The 17,064-nt window shown below is 47.8% G+C and overlaps 1 protein-coding gene across 1 annotated transcript in view; it reads left to right on the plus strand.

Moving 5' to 3' along the window:
- The first annotated feature begins 3,310 nt into the window (after nt 1–3,310).
- Nucleotides 3,311–17,064, plus strand: part of ADAMTS17 (ADAM metallopeptidase with thrombospondin type 1 motif 17) — a 1,305,267-nt gene continuing 1,291,513 nt past the window's right edge. The window contains exons 1-2 of the mRNA XM_078683112.1: nt 3,311–3,391; nt 13,719–14,065. Of these exons, the coding sequence (XP_078539238.1) occupies nt 3,334–3,391; nt 13,719–14,065 (405 nt within the window). The 5' untranslated portion in view covers nt 3,311–3,333. The remainder of the gene's footprint in view (nt 3,392–13,718; nt 14,066–17,064) is intronic.

Consider the following 17,064-nt stretch of genomic DNA (forward strand, 5'->3'; position numbering starts at 1 on the left):
GACATTCCTGGCCTTGTGGGCCACCGGGACAGCGTTCTCCTTCAGGATGATCTTGTGGGCGAATTTTTCCAGCTTCCCCACTGTGCCCCCAAATACCTTTGGATATTCGGTTTTCCATTTGTCCAGACTTGGCCCGGCCACCTGGTCCGTCAGGAGAATTTGCTCCTTGCCACCCGGATCCAGCTTGATTCCTAGGTCGCCCTGATCCAGCCAACCCAAGACTGACGGGCCCCTCTCCGACACATAGAGTTTACAGTGTGCTGATCGGCCTCGAAATTCGAAGGTCAAGGGTCTGAATCCTGCCATGGGGATCCGATCTCCGTTGTACGTAACCGGGCGGATGTCTAGCTTTTCAAGCTCTGGCCCGAGCCGTGGCACAAATTTCTCCTCCCACACTGCTCTCTGGATGATAGTGAAGGGAGACCCTGTATCTGCCACTACGTTGATCATGACGCCGCCTATAGCCATCTCCAACACCGGTTTCATCGTACGTCTACCTTCTCTGTCTAGAACTTTTCCCTCCGTGCTTAGTACCTGATCCTCAATGTAGATCACCGTGACTTCTTCTGGCTCCGAATCGCCGTCCGGATGGTCATCGCTTTGATCCACGCATCTCACCATGCTCTTGGAGGCCTTCCTCCTGCAAACCTTCTCGTAGTGGCCGATTATTCCACAGAACGCACATTTGGCGCGAAACGCAGGGCACTTCCGATCGTGCGCCTCGTGCGACCAGCTTCCACACCTGTAGCATGACTTCCTGTTGCTTCCCGCTTGTTTACTCGACGTGTTCGTGCTGTTTTGCCACTTGCTGGGCCCTCTTTCCGTTGGTTTTCTGTTTCGGTATTCTCTGCTAGTCCCCTCTTCATCCACCTTGTTCACCATCGTGCTGGACGCCATATCCTTTTTTGTCACTTCAGCGCATCGCCGTGCTAATTCCGCTCTCTTCACGATGACCAATACCTCCTTCAGTGTGGTGTCTCCACTAGCCCACAGCTTGTCTTGCACATTCGAGCACGTGGTATGCATCACCACCTGGTCCTTGATAAATTCCTCTTCCCAGTTGGCGTACCTGCACGTGGCTGCCAGTCGTTTCAGTGCCGCCACATACTCCTCCACTGTTTCTCCTTGTTTCTGCTTCCTCTGTTGGAAATTAAACCTATCCACCGACACGCACATCGCCGGTCTGAAGTGTTCGTTGAGGTCTTCGAGCGCCTGTGCGTATACATCGTCGTCTGTGGATGTTCTCTGTTTCGGGACTAAGCTCTTGTAAATCCGGAGTCCTTCTGGGCCTAAGTTCAATAGTAAAATACGTTTCTTCCTCTGGGGTTTGAATGCCTCCTCATTCTCATCTTCGAGTACACCTATGAAATTTTCGATGTATTCCCTCCAGTCCTCCCATTTCATGAGGGGTTCTCCCGGGCGCGGTAAGAACTGTACCGGAGCCATCGCGTAGCCTGCTTGCGCGCTCATTTTCTCGCTCTTCACTGCAGGTAGCGATCTTACTTGGCCACGGGGACTCCCTGGTGCGTCGTCTTGTTCTTCTCCACTTGCTGGGGTTCGGGGACTGTCCTTGTCAGCCCTCTCGGCTCCTTCTGAACCCTCCAGCGCGTGCTCACTGGTCTGTTGCTCGCTGGGTGGGCTGGCGCTCTCCTCCTGCCTTGCTTCTAGGGTTCCTGGGTTTTTTTTCCCTCCCTTTTTCCTTCCTCTGCGCCACACCCTCCTGTGTGCCGGGCTCTGCCGCGCTCTTTGGGGTACCTGTTCTCCTGCACCAGGTAGTCTCGCTCCTCTGTACCTTGTGGGGTGGTTCTGAAGCTTCTGGTGCTTGCTTGTCGCTTAGGACTGAGTCTGCAGTTCTGCCTTGCTGGGGGGTCTTCAATCCCACCTTCGTCGCCACTGTAATGATGTAGGCAGACTCCAATGATGACTCTGAGCCCTTACTGTAGTAACAATTATTTATTGGCTATAACTCTGATAATCCCAAAGAGCGCCGAGCCTGTCGCTCCAGCGCCCGCTCTTCCCGCTATCCTTTCGCGCTCTCGCGCTCAGCCACGCCCCCAACACCAGCAGCCAATCCTGGCCGCCTGCACGTCACGTCCGCCGACGTGCCGTGCAACATCTAGAGCGTCTCTACACAGAGATCAGTCAGTAAAGCTGTATCATGCAGTTTAAAGTAATTTGCGGTTTAAGTATTTTGCACACAATATACAGTTAAATTAGTCCATCGTTTATATGAGCATATTTGCGAAAAGAATAAAAGTGATGTGCGGATATTCAAAATGAGATCACATAGAATGTCGGATCATTATCTTGGTGTAACAAGATATTGTGACATTATTTAGAAAATTGGAATTTGCCGGGATCCCGTTGAGTCACTAGGGCGATATTGGAGGAGGAATGACAACAGAATGCGATAGCACACGATGAAGCGATATCACTCAAAATATAGAGATGTGCATGTGGTATGTATAGCGTAAAATGAATGAGGATACAGTGATGTCACTCAGGATACAAGGCGGTCAATCGATGAACAGTGAGGCAAATCAGTATAAAGTGTAACCGACCACAGCACGTGGTGTCACTCATAATACAGGGCTGCCTGTCACTCTGAATACAAGTAGATCGTTCGAAATATTGAGGTAAATTTAGAACCAGAGCAGTCACTCTGGAGCCACGCATGGCACTATTGACAGCCTTTGGTTTTACCTGCTGTGGCGCTGGTATAGAACTGCGGGCTTTATATTGACTGGTTGGGGGTTGTAAAATCATTATATTTCATATATAATAAGATTTACCTCCATCAAACAGTTGGGGCTATCATGCCCCATTCGCACCCAGCCCAATTTTTAATAAAATGTGCTGGAACTTTGCACCATTTTGCCATATTTTAACCTCCATACCCCCCACCACCCAGTCCCACACTTTCTGACTTCACTCGCCGACACTGCTCCGGGTACTGTACACACTCTCCTATCAATACAGCTTGAGGGGATCAGCGCTTGTAACCTACCTCTCAGCCCATTACAGCACGCCCCCTGGTGGAAGCTCCTGCTTACTACATCCCCAGCACGTGTATCCAAGGCACCACCCAGCCTGTACTGACCAATGGGCAGGCGGAAAGAGGAGGCCAGCCCCCTCTGGCTCCTCCCATTGGGCGGTGCGCTCAGATACGGTAGGTTGTGTCTCCGGCTGCATTCTGCTCAGGCTTGGTTTGTCCGCAGCGCTGATCTCTCGCTGCCGGCTGCGGGTGCCCACGGACCGCTGCTGTACTGTCCCCACTCCTCCGCGGGCTTTGCTTCTCTGGCGGCTCTCTCTTCTCTGGACTCCGTTCTCGCCATGTTGAGCTGCGCCTTCCAGCGTCTGCTGCTTTTGCTGCTCCTCTCCCCGGCCTCAGGTAGGTGCTCTTGGTGGACTGCACTGGTGCAGCCCTGGAATGCACTCACCCCGCTGCACTGGTGCTGCTACCCGCGTGTGGACTCACGGCCTCACTATCCTCTTAGCTTCTTCCCCCAACCCCTGAAACCCTGACATTATTACCCTTTCGGCTGTATCCTCCCCAGAACCGTACAGTAAAGTTGCACCCGCTTGCCCCCTCCATCAGCCCAGCCTGCTCTTCCCCCCATGAAGTGCTCCCAAAGTATCTCACTAGAAAAGCCCTCCCCTCCAGCTTATCAGCTGTGAATGCAGACTTTTTTTGGCGCATCTCTCCAATGCAGGGGGCGGGGGTGCATAGACAATCATTACCTCCAGCTTCTTTTTAACTATACACGCACACGTACTGCATCTTGGCTACCTCTAAATAGACAAGATTCCCGCAGAATTGCCCTCGTGTACACGTGGACGCACTTCAGTGATCCGAGGCTGTATCGAAAATATCATTCCCACCCAGCAAAACGTCCACGACTGCACGTTCGCTGGTTCCAGAGAGTGTCCGAGTGTTTCTTATTTGCACCAACTAGCCTCTTTACCCTCACATCATCTTCTGAGCTCTGAAGGCTCCGCATTTATTTCGCTTTCTAACACCAACTTGGTATATGCTGGGTCACTTCTTGAACCGTAATTTAAAAGGGCTTCTTGGCGCTGTGCATTGCAGTCACTGAGGTTCTGTGGCTGGTGCATGCACGACAACCACGGGGGGGGGGGGGGGGGGGGCTCTGAAAGTCTGTCGCTGCCCTTCTGCTGTCGCTGGTGCAGGGCTCGCCTGACACGGGGAGGCTTGCATGGTGGAGTGCACTCCTGGGACTGTGGGGTTATCTATAGTGCAGTGCACGTCAGTCACTTGGGGCGAGAGTTGGTTTGCCTGTGGTACAGTGAGGTGCTGTCTCTGGTGCTGTGCAGGAAAAACACTGGGGGCGGGGTGGATTATCTCTGCTATAGTGCTCGACTGTCAATGATGATCTTTTATCGCGCAGTGCATGCCCGTGCTCGAGGCTTGCCTCTGGTGCAGATCACGACTGTCAGTGGGGGAGGGGGGTTATTTCTAGTGCAGTGCCCTGTGCACACCTGTAAGCTGGGTGCTGCTTAGTTGCAGTGCTCTCCTGGCACTGATGTGCTGTCGCTGATGCTGTGAACGGGTAACGGAGGTGGTCTCTTATGCAGTGCACTCCTGTCACCAGGGTTTTCTTACTGCTTCTCGCGCTCTGCACGCACATCACTGACATGCTGCTGTTGGTGCCTGCACGACGGGTGTGTGTGCATGGGGGGGGGGGGGGTTGGTCTCTGATGCAGGGCTCACCTGACACGAGAAAGCTTGTGTGGAATAGTACACACTTGTGACTATGGGCTCGTCTCTAGTGCAGTGCACTTTAATCATTGGTGACCGTGGGGTTGTCTGTGGTGCATTGCACGGCCGTCAAGGTGGTGCTGCTGCCTCAGCTGCGGAGCACGACAGTCACGGAGAGAGTGTATGGTGCAGTGCATGCCTATTACTGGGGTGCTGTAGGGTGGCAGGACACCCCTGATTCAGTGCGCACCAATCACAGAGAAGCCATGTGTGATCCGGCCGTGTGTGTCAGTGGGGTGCCCCTATGGCGGCTCACGTCTGTCACCGAGGATGTGCCCCTGGTGCACTGTACGCCTGTCACCGTCACCCTGCCTCTAGGTGACTGCACGCCTTCCGCATGTTCAGAAATTAGAGGCAGTGACGGGCCTTCCTTCCTGCAGCTGACAGGTGACGGGCCGGCTCACGCTCGCGCCCGCCGCGGGCTGCAGTGCGTGTGAAAGGGGCAGCTCTCGTGACGGCTCACGCTCGCGGCTGGTTGCGTGTGAAAGGGGCAGCTCTCGTGCCGGCTGCAGGCGAGTGTCACGAGGTGACTGTGGGAGACAGGCTGCAGTGTGCGAGTGACAGAGCCTCTATTGGGCCCCCGAGGGCTCGAGAGAGCAACTGTCGAGTGAACCGGCAAGTGAGCGCTTGTGGGAGGAGTGCAGTAGAAAGAGATTTTTTTTATGGGTGGGGGGAGAGTAGGCAAGTCCATGGTGTGACTCTGGGGTTACAGTGGTAGAGACAGCCTCTGAGGGTCACATTAGGACAGTCATCTTTTTCTTCTGCCGGAGGACATATGACCTCTCTAACACATGAATTGTAGAGTGAAAAGACAGTCGCATCTCGGTGTCCCAGTTGTGGTGATGAAGGTTTCTCCATCAATCGTGCCATTCCAGTCCTGGTGCTTAATACCGCCCCTTCCCCCCCCCAACCCCCACAAAAAAAGAAATCCATCAGTTCTAAAAAGTGAGAAATCACAGTTGAACATAAGTTATTTCAAAATAATATGTGATTTGATGTGTCAGTGTCTTGACCCAAAAGCTATATCCCCTAAGCCTTCCTCAGGACAGACGAAGAGATTTTGTGCCCATGAACATAGTTCAGTAGGGTGGATTGCTTAATGAAAACAAGCATTTGCAATGCAATAGGTCTCGCAGTTGTTAGAGTTTGAGCCATTGCCATTGTAAATGGCAATGCCTTTTATTTATGTGTTAGTTTATAAAACGTAAATAAAAGGCATTGCCAATTACAATGCCAATGGCTCAAACTCTAACAACTGCGAGACCTATTGCATTGCAAATGCTTGTTACATTATTGCTAGCAACCATGCCTGATGCATTAAGGTGGTCACTGCTGGATAATCTTGCCTATGGTAGCCAATAAAATAACCTTGTTTTATGCTGTCACCCTTACATCTCTAGTAATATTAGTAGCTCGGGAGGATTTTCATTAAACATAAGTAGCTCTTTGTACAGAAAAGGTTGGAGACCACTGTCCTTGGAGCAAGTAGCACTGTGCTGTAGCATCTGGTCTTCTACTTCAACAAATTGTTTGATCTTGAGCAAATCACACGCTCCATATGCTTCTGTTCACTTATCTGAAAATATGTGAGCACTTTGAAACAAGCTTAATGTAATAAATAAACACCTAAGACATATTCTTAGTACAGGAGCACAGCATGGTTTTCATTCACGCATTAACAGCTAGTGACTGTTTTTGCATCTAAACAGCTGAATTTGCTCCTGGAGTTGGATCGTGCAGTACCCTTCTTGAGAGGCAGCATATCCCTCTCAATCACCAATAGGTACCTAATTTACTGCTCATAAAGGACTGAAAGAGTGACAATTGACCGTTCTTCAGTGCCTCTCTGTCAGTAGCAGGACAGGAGTCAGGACTGCGGGACAAAATCCACAACATTCAGGACCTTTAGCCCCTCTAGTAGTAGTCTGTGGGTTGGGGGGGGGGCAGAGGTGGCCATGTAGATTGCAGGCAGACATAGCTTATGACCCCTGGCCCCATCCCAAAGATGCCACTAGTTACTGAGAGGTGCCATTCTCAGAAATCACAAGCTGGAAAAATGGCTCAGTGAGTTAAGCGCCTTAGAAGTTGCATGCAAATTAAGACACCGCCCTACACTCCTGTCAGTATTCTACGTTGGGACAGTTCATATCTGATCCACCAAAGTGCCTTCAGGCGACCAAAGAAAGGAGGTAAATCATAAGGATTCAAAACCAAAGTTTCTGGAATGCTTTTACCCTGGATTAAGGGCCAAAACAAATCACCCACCCTTAATGAAACTCCTGAAAGTAGTGCTGCTCGACTGAAGGCATCCGTCAACAGGAGCAGCAACAACAAAATATGAGATCCAGGCCCCCAATTCACGTGTGGTGGGATTTGAACAACCTCTGAGCCCTTTCTCTTCGTTTCTGCAACCTATAACTTGGTCCCTGATCAGGATGGGCTTAGCTGCTCAAAGTTGTTGGCCCTGCAATGCATAAAGTCAATTCATTTAACCCGATATTTCCCTTAGTACTTTATTTTAGGCAACACAACTTAAAAACAAAGGCAACAAAACTTGCTCACTGTTTCCAATCAGTAGTCTGAAAATGAAGCTCTGATGTAAAGAAATATCGAGCTAAATAAACTCTGACTTTAAAAAATGGCAGCGCATAAAAAACAGGCGCTCTGCAGTGCGCTGAGGCGGCAACGCCTAATCATGGATATGGCCCTTGGAGTGGCTAAAAGACATCTATTGTACCACACAACCCAGTGCAAAAATACACAGTATTGCTGAGATCTGTTTAGAAATTGTACTTAACAGTCTTCAATCTTCGAAAGGCAAGCTCGACAGTGTGTCCTTCCGAGGTCGCTACATTTCACACTACCGAGTTCGGTGATAACGTCTTGCTCTTTGCTCTTTACAGTAATAGGAAATGGCAAAGCATGTGACACCAAGTTCTATATATACACAAAAAAATCGAATTTACTATTCTTTTTTTAACTATGAATATATGTGTAATTATTATTTTATTGCTATTGTACACCAATGTACAAAACTGAAAATAATGACACTCGTTATTAAAGCCATTTGTGGGTTTTTTTAAAAGCTGGATGATTGTGCTGTACTTTTGAGTATGCACTTAACACAACATTCTCTGAGCCTGTAGCTACTCTACAGGAGTCTTCAGTAGGTGCTGAACCCACTGATCTATCCTCCAGTCCATATTCTGGTATTAGCAGAATTCATCAACCGCACCAGACGTTTCCTTATTAGCATCTATTAATATTTTTGGTGTGAAAATCCCAAATTGCCTTTTTCTAATTACGGGCCAATTTCCACCTGGAGCATGAAGCACTGGTTGTACACTCAGCACCACAGTGTTATTTCCTCAGGACTTAAAAGGGTTAATTTGCCTTGCTTTTATAATAAACTGCTGGATATAGGGCTTACACAGAGCCCGGTTCCGTGCAAAGATTTTCAGAGCTCAAGACAAAGTGTACTTTGCTATTTGGGCACTCCCCTTTCTTTAGAAACAAGGCAATTTTTTCATTCATTTGTTGCAACCTTAGGAGTGTAAAAAGCTGCAAAATTATATATTTTCGTGCCTCATTAGATTGCCCTCTTTCTCTTCTCTTAGATGGGGACTGTACCCTGCTTGGCTCCCACAAGAAACACAAAGAAGCGTCTGCAACCTGCTGTATATTAAGTGCCATAAAACCAGCATACATGCACCCATGCAAGCCCAGTTAATATCGCATTCCCAATTGATGAAAAAGAGGATGGTGTTGTAGACACAAAACATACATTTGTTGATCACAATGTTAACAATTTCACCTAATTACGTTTTTGTTCTTTCAAAGAAAAACAATTTTTATTCTACTTGGCTCTCGCACTTAATAAATAAAGCCACGATTTCTCTGCAAATATAAAATGTATTACGATGCCACGATCAGCCTACAGTAAGTCAAACAGCTAAAATTATTGGAACGTCCTCCCTCCCCATCACCGATCTAAAGACAAATGATTGAGCTTTCGAGGAACGCAGTAATCTACTTGTTCATATCAGACTTTTACCCGGCTGCCGCCTCGAGTCAAGAGGACATTTTAGAACCAACAGCAAACACTCCCGTTTAACCGCTTATCGTTTACTATCCTTTCCCTGCTGTTTATAAGCAGCTGCAACGCAGTGTGAAAGGAAAATAAACCCCCTAAATTAAAATAACTTCAATAAATTCCGCAACGGGAAAAATTCCAGTTTATCATTTGCAGCGACTTCTGCAGAATTCTGGGGTCGCGCGTCGGTTTTGGGACAAATGTCAGCTCAGAAACCAATCGACCAAATACGTCGATTCAAAAACACAAAGTGATAAAAGAACTACATGTAACACACATTTGGGTTCAACGTGACACAGAGCAGATGAGAGAGGCCATCGCCTCTGCCAATGATGGCTCACTTGCCTGGCTGCAATCTTCTATTCGTGTGGGCTGAGGAAGGTTCCAAAACAATTAGGAACACCTACTTCCGGTTTGGCCGGCAATGCTTCCGGGTCGCCGCAGGCAGCGCGGCGGCCCGCCCTGCACGGGGAAGGGAGGCAGCTTTCGAGGAGGACAGCACCTGGCCGCGAGCGCGTTCTCGTGCGCGTGGCCTTAACAAATCGGCGCGCGCGGCCAGTGCTGTCCTCCTGGGAAGCTGAGCCGTTAACAATAAGGTCTCTGGCGAGAGCGAGCTTCGCTCGCTTCTAGCCGAGACCTAAAGAACAGGTCCCTAGTACAGTTTATTAATACCTGATCGGGAAAATTGACAAACAGGTCAAGGACAGAGGTGGAAACCATAAACTCAAGCTGCTCCACCATCACTACAAGCCCTTCTTACAGGTCAACTATCTTTCTGTAGCCTCTCTGCCAACTCTCACCTTGTTCATCCTCCCCCTTTGCAGGCCTCGTTCCCCTTTATGCAGATAGAGTTGAACCCTTGTGCAGGCCCGGTCACCTGCTTGCTGCTTCTCTTCCAGTGGCAGTCAATTCTCCTCTGCATGCCCAGTCTCTCCTTTGCAGGCCTGCTCTGTCTGTGTGCCCTCTCTCGATGACCAATCTTCCTTTCTGTAAACCCCATGCTCATTCTGGCGTTGGGGAGACCCAGACTAATTGTGCCTTTCCAACTCAGCCTCTCTCAGCACATCTCTGCGCCTGCTTCTAAGCTTTCTACTGACTCCCCTACTTGCTATTTATCGCCTGGAAATTTGTTCAGCAGACTCTTCACAGGCTGTTCTGTTCCTCTGGAATTGTGGTTTGAACAAAAAAACAGACTCTAATGTCAAATACATGACATCAAGAAATCGAAAAGGCTTCGACTAATGCTGCTGCACCTTGCTGCATAGCTAAGTGCAAAAACACCAAAGATACATGCTTGGCGAACATACCCATTTTTTTGCATGTGCAGTCTGGCGCGCCAGAATGTGCCGTGGCAGTCCTAATCCTCACTGTGACGCCTGCAGGCTTGTGTTTGAAAGGAACGTGGCCGGGGAGGCCTGCAGGGGCTGACCGTACGCTTCTAGCATCGTCACCGCGGCGCGCGGCCAGCTCCGGCTGTGCGCGCGCGCACTTCGCTCTCCAAGGATTGTGCAGTCGTACTTTGTTTCAGAACAAGTCTCCTGTGCCATCGTACATTTCCTTCCCGGTTGATTTGTTTCACGTGGTTAATGACGCCTCAGGTCACCGGATTGGCTGCAGCTTTAAAACGTTCTGGAGGCGTCTGGGGGCTTGAGCTCAGGTGAACGCAATGATGGCGCGAGGCTCCGTGGAGCTCGTTGACCGGAGCCTTCACTACAGTGGACAACGTGGTTGCCTGACCTGGTGGGTAACGTGATGAGACGGAAGAGGATATTAGGTGTTGAGTGGCTACACAACACAGTGGCTTTGGAAGTAGTGGATATTGAAGGCGCAGTAGGCGTGCTGCTTTAAATTTGAGGTGGACGAATCGCTGAAAGCTCGAGCCAAGCTCCAACCTGAGGCCTGGCTCGGCTCGAGGTCATGTTGGATACTCGAGCCATGAGAGCCGAGCTTTCACGTGACTTCTGCCTGCCAGCCTCCCTCTACCATCATGCAAAAGAGGTAAAGCAAAGCATTAACAGTTGCGGTAAAAAGGAGAGACACATAGATAACTATTTAGTCTTTGATTAGTGCCGAATGAAAGCAGAAAGCCTGCATTAATCACGGCTTCACTGCCTAGCCAAAATGTGTGATATTGGGCAAATATTTTATTGTACCGGTCTCCTCTTTCTTCGCAATCGCAAATTACATGTTGTGTTTGATTTAATAGATTATAGTATTGCTCAATCTACAAGAATCTAATCCACATCAAGTGTTCACGTGACAACTGTCTTGCCTTGTAGTACACTAATGGCACACACCACGGATGGGGCGGGACTTTTGATACGGTCTTCTCAGTGTAGTGCTAAAATGAGAATTGTAATGTCAAACGTTCTGCTTGTGAAAGATATTTTTTTATTGTGATTTGACTTCATCATGTTTTATGTGCTGTTTGTTGTATCATTTATTTGGCAAATATTTTCAGGGCTCGGCTCATGCAAGGGTTCTAAGAGCCAAGCCAGACTCTTGGCTCTGCTCATCCTGTTAATTTGTTTTCAGGTCCACCTCTATTTTAAATGTGCAATTACATCAATTTAGGGGGATTGTGCGACATAATGATGAGACCACACAAATAAAAGGATTAGAAGACAGTACCTGCTGCGTTATAGGCATCAGTTCCCACCTGAGAGAAAGAGACCCTCCTCACTAAAGTGAGGTAGGGAGATTGGACTGATGGAGGCTATTTCTGCCTGGTCCTCTCCTCCCCCATTTATAGCTGATGGAGAAGATGTCCCTCTCTGCTCCACCCACACACAACCCCCTGACTCTCCCACCACTAGCTCAAAGATTTCAGCAACCACTTGGATGCGACCTGTGCCTTGGTGCATTCCACTTCCTATTACAGGCCCATCCTACACCTCTATACTCTCCCACTGTTCACTCCAACTATTTCTTGTAGTTGTTTGGGCTTAGGTTGTGGTGTGTCCTCTGTCCTTCTGCAGTCGCTATTAGTCCTCAGTGTCCTATTTAAGTCCATTGTACGTACCTGCATTGGAACTCCGCAGAGAAGTAATAGCGCCTCTGTTAAAATCAATTGCTTCCAAAAGTCTGTCCAAAAGTCTGTCTGCTGTTCCATTGACATTGGTGTTTATACTTCACCAGTGCAAGTAAGCCAATGCTGCAGGGCTATGTATCCTGTCCCACTTGAGGGACTGTTGAGGGAAAACACTTTTGTTCTGTTCGGGGCCAACTTTAGTACTGGTGGCGCCCTGTGCGACAATGTTTGTTGGCACCCCCCAAATGACCACCTCACCACGGATTCCCTCACTACCACCATTTAATAGTGCTCCCATGTCTCCATCACCACTGTCTCTTAGATTCATTAGTTTTATTGCACCACTCATACCAGTTAAGGTGTCGGAACACTTTACAACACACATATATTGCACAGAGACAATTATAGGTGTGTAAATCAATGTATAGGAAATGTTACATAAGACACAGGCCTTCAAGGAGTAGGAGTCACATGTCATCCATACTGGTAGGCAGTATAGTTTGAGTTCTTGGTCTGGAAAAGCACAAATTCAGAATTTAAAATGTAACACCATTGTTAGGGGTCGGTCTCTTTAATAATAAGAATTGATTTTTACCCAAATGAACCCTTTTTGTAATATTAGGATGAGGAAAGACTGGGCAATAAACATGTAGCTGTAATATATTCCTTGCAGTTTGCATGCAGCTCTTTGATGACAGTTAATAGCTCAAAGCTCTATATTAGGATTTAAACTTTTAAACTTCAAGTAACAAAAGGATCTCTCAGACAAATACGATAACCCATTGACATATTTATAGTATATGCACTTTGTTATCTGAATGGGACACATTCTTTGCAGCAGGCATATTAACCCTCTGCTCTCAGGTGAGTCAAAACGTCCACTACCAGTCAAAGCTCCCATCTCTCTCCAGGAAGAACATTAATCACTGGAGTTATCTTGACATTTTTATTGATGCTTGAAAATTGCTGGGACAAGGAACGTGGCATTGGGTGCTTTTAAAACAATGAACATTACGCCTCCACCCCAAGTCAGCGCCCGGTGCGGTGGCACCGAGGGCACCGCCCTAGAGCCGGCCCTGGTTCTGTTAAATGTAGTACCGCCCAACACGCACTTCTTGGGAATGTCCCGTTACCAGCATCACTGTTCTGCAGAAGATGTGAGGGTGTCCCACTTACATTGCAGTGATGAAGAGAAGGGGTATTTACACCCTCATTAAAATGACTGCAGTCCTTTGAGGATGGTGGTGCTGTCCCTTTGTAGGTTTTCAGTCCTGCTGTTAAGAGTACAGTGTTTGTGTGTTCCTGGTGTGTCTTTTTAACCCAACCTGTCCTCTTTCAGCCACTTCAGAGTACCTTAGAGTATTGTAGTTCCAAGGTAAATAGTGTCAGGGAAATTAAAACTATTGCAATCCTGCTGAGAAGTGTTTTCTGTTAGTAAAGTAAAACTGCCACGATCCAGAACGTCGCATAATCTATCATTTTAAAGCCCAATTCTTATGATGTTGGTCAATTTGCCTTGTGGGCAGTGCCTACCTTTAAAAGGTGGTGAATATATACGTCCCCTATGGAAGTCCCTGTTTATACCCGTGATGTGCTCAAGGTGTTCCACACAACTGTGCTTTAGGGAAGGCCCTGCGAAATTCTCTAGGTATCCTGATAAATGTTCTGTACGAATTCCTTGCCTCAGGGAGTGTGGCCTGCAGGTCTCGTGCTCGTGTGATGATATTGTGCATCCCCTGTGCGCTGCTGCTATGCTTCACATGGAAACCCTGTCATGCATTCACCACTCACCCAGTTTGTTTTTGCCCCGCCAGCTGCGGAACCCGAGGTCGAGGTGGTGGTGCCCCAGGAAGTGACGGCGGATGACATACCTATGCTGCTTGGTTGGAGAGGGCGGAGCCGCCGGGGGCATCGCTCTGTCCAACAAGGGAGGACAGGAGACGACTCGCTGTACGTGCACATGGAAGCCTCTGGAAGGGACCTGTACCTGCGTCTGCAGCGCAGCCTCAAGTTCCTGGCACCGGGGTTTGTTGTGGAAGAGAAGGGACCTGGCGACGAGGTCAAGCTGAGCCCCATCCTTGTCAACCAGACTTGCTTTTACACTGGACATGTTCTTACTCATAACAGCTCCTTCGTGTCTCTCAGCGCCTGTGGTGGACTGGTAATTATTAAAGTTTGCATTAATTATATTCATCTTATTTTGTTATTGTTCTCGGACTTCTCTATAGATCCTATGGGTTTTATGGAGCAACTTGCAGTAGGGGGACATTAGAGTTTTCTGTATTCTAAAGTTTCACTCGGACGCCCTTGGTTTCCTTTACTTTCTATTGGTAGCTGTGGTCCCACACTTAAAGTTCACTTGGAAGTAGGAGCGTGACATTGGATTTCATGTCCAATACAGCAGGCAAGGTGTATCCAGCACACTAAAGGTCAAGGTACAGACACATGTATTTCTTGTAAAACACATATGTCTTTACTACTTAAATTAATATAGCAATTACATTGAGAAATGTATGAAAACTGTAAGAGCCTAAAACTTTGTATGGATACGTGTGTGTGGTAGCTTTATAGTACAAACCTAAACAAAATGCGGCAGTGTGGTGTACAGGGTCAAAAGCAAAGATACAGTCAATGGGTGATTGGAGGGAAGGCTGGGTGTGCTGGTGGTGTGCTGCTTCTTTATGATGTACAGTTCTTTAAAGGGGTGTGCCTGCTGCTGTTTCCTAAACTGGAGCAGGATTATGGCACTTCTGAACGATACAGACATGTCATTCAAATCTAGAGTGCATAAGTTGAGGAGGCCTGTTGCCTTTTTTTTTTTACACGTCATTTCCAGTGTAAAAGTGCCCCAGTGCAGGTGTGCTGAGAGCCACAGTAGGCGGTAAGCCTGTAAGCCTGCTAGAAAGCGTGCTTGTTGTGATGCTTAGTAGATGATGCAGCCGGTTTTGAAGATGGTATGGGCAGTCAAGGGGAGTCACTGGAGTTTTATCAGCCTGGTGGTGATGTGGTCCTATTTTTAAGGCCCTCATTGAGGCGTGCAGCAGGCCTTTAGTGCACCTATTCTGGGGGCATTTGGAAGGGTGCTGCCACCGTTCATATACAAAAGTACAAGGGAGTGAACAGCAGTTCTGAAGCCATTTTCTGGGAGGAATGGTTTCACTTCCTTTGGAAGAGAGAGTTGCTTCCAGGGCAATGGATTTTAGGTGATGCGTCCTTCAGGCTAAGGTTGGTGGGTAGCATAACTCCGAGAGACTTGGCATTAGGTGAATGTTGGCGTCAGATCTGTCCATGTTTCATGTTGTTGAGCCAGGTTTGGATGAAAACATTTTCTGTTCTTGATCTTTATGCTTTCTAAGATACAAATATTTATATAGCTTTCCACAGCATGAGCATGACGACAACTACTGCCTAGATTCTGAATGGTGTTAGGTTAGTTGAGGAGCAAGATTTGTGCTCACTTTGCAGAACACAAGACACAATGTCTGTAAAAACCTCTGGCTTCAGGCCTTCAGGAAGGAGCTATAGGGGTAATAACTGCTTCCATGTTCAGACATGCAGACAGTAAATTCGTCGCACCACAGGGGACATTTCACGTATCATAATGAGTCACACAGACAAGCACCACAGTTTGTGTGACCCCTGGCAGTGAATTCTAAGGTTTCTGAGTAATTTTCTGGGTTGAAAAACCCAAAACATGAAATTAGTTTTAGTACTGCCTTGATGTCTAGTCCTTGTGGGTTTTGCCCACGGTGTCTTAGACCTCCATTGGCTCTTTGCCCAATATCACACAAAAACCACTGGCCACACTCAATTTTCTGGAGCCCCAGGGTAGCCTGATAATCCTAGCACCGTGGAATTTGTGTTTTAGGTATTAGGAAATGTTGGGTCTATATCTTGATAAAATGTGCTCCAGGGGAAGAGTTTTTGGAAACTGGGTTCTTGGCAACTCAGAGTTAGGGTTTAGACTATCAGTGAAATGTACAGTTCTATATTCCACTGAAGTGAGGTTTCATTTATTTATTTTACTTAATCCATTTGGAGAGTGCTTGGTTACACCGTCGGTGTGTCCCCGCGCTAAGACATCTGAACAGGGCTCTGAGGAGGAATGACGTCACTCTACTACACCTATCAGGTGATATATAATGACGTGTTTCCTATTAGTCCCTTTTTGCAAACAGCCACGTCTTTAGTTGCTTGCGGAATCTACTTTCTCTGTTCTAAATGCCATTGGTAGGGTGTTCCAGGTCTTGGCTGCTAGATATCTAAAAGAGCGAGCCCCCATTCTGGCTCTGTGTATTCTTGGTACTACCAGAGCTTTACCCATGGATCTTAGATTCCGTCCTGGGGTATATTGGGTTAGTAGCGGTTGAAGGTATCTTGGGCTGTTTTGTGCTATAATGCGGTGGCAGTAGTACATTGCCTTGAACAGCACTCTTTTTTCTATTGGCAGCCAGTGCAGTCCTACCAGTGCTTTCTTCAAGTTTGCTCTTTTCGGTAGACTGAGTACCAACGTGCTGCTGCGTTTTGAACTCTCTGTAGTTTGGACAGTCCTTTCTTTGTGGCACCAAGGTACAATACATTCCCATAACCAGCTGGGAGGTTATTACGGCATGTACTATTGTTTTCCTTGCTATGGGAGGGAGAAGATTGAGGATCTTCCTCAGGGTTCTCATGGCTCCATAGCATTTGCCCGCTACTTTCCTAATCTGATTGTCAAATGTCATCTTGTCATCGAACCAAATTCCGAGGTTTTTAACTTCTGCTTTTGGGTGGGTACTTGGCCTAGAGATTCCGGCTACCACGCGGATGACCAGATGGTAGCTGCCTTACCAACAATCATTACTTCCCTTTTGCTCCCATTTAGTCTGAGGCAGTGGTTGGACATCCACTCTGCCACATTAACTAAACATTCGGAGAAATGAATTGCAGCTTGGTCCTTATCTTGAGACAACAATACAATCAGCTGCGTGTCGTCTGCGTGGGACACGATTGACACATCATATTGCTCCACTTGTTCAGCCAGTGGTCCCACATAAAGATTGAATAAGGTGGGGCTCAAAATTGAGCCCTGTGCTAGTGGAAAACTCTTTGATAAGTGAGTTTGTTGTGACACTTGAAAGCTCCTTCCAGAGAGGAACGATGTCAGCCATTTCAGTGCAC

This window comes from Lissotriton helveticus, chromosome 3_1, assembly GCF_964261635.1.
Source record: "Lissotriton helveticus chromosome 3_1, aLisHel1.1, whole genome shotgun sequence".
In the NCBI taxonomy this organism is placed as follows: Eukaryota; Metazoa; Chordata; class Amphibia; order Caudata; family Salamandridae; genus Lissotriton; species Lissotriton helveticus.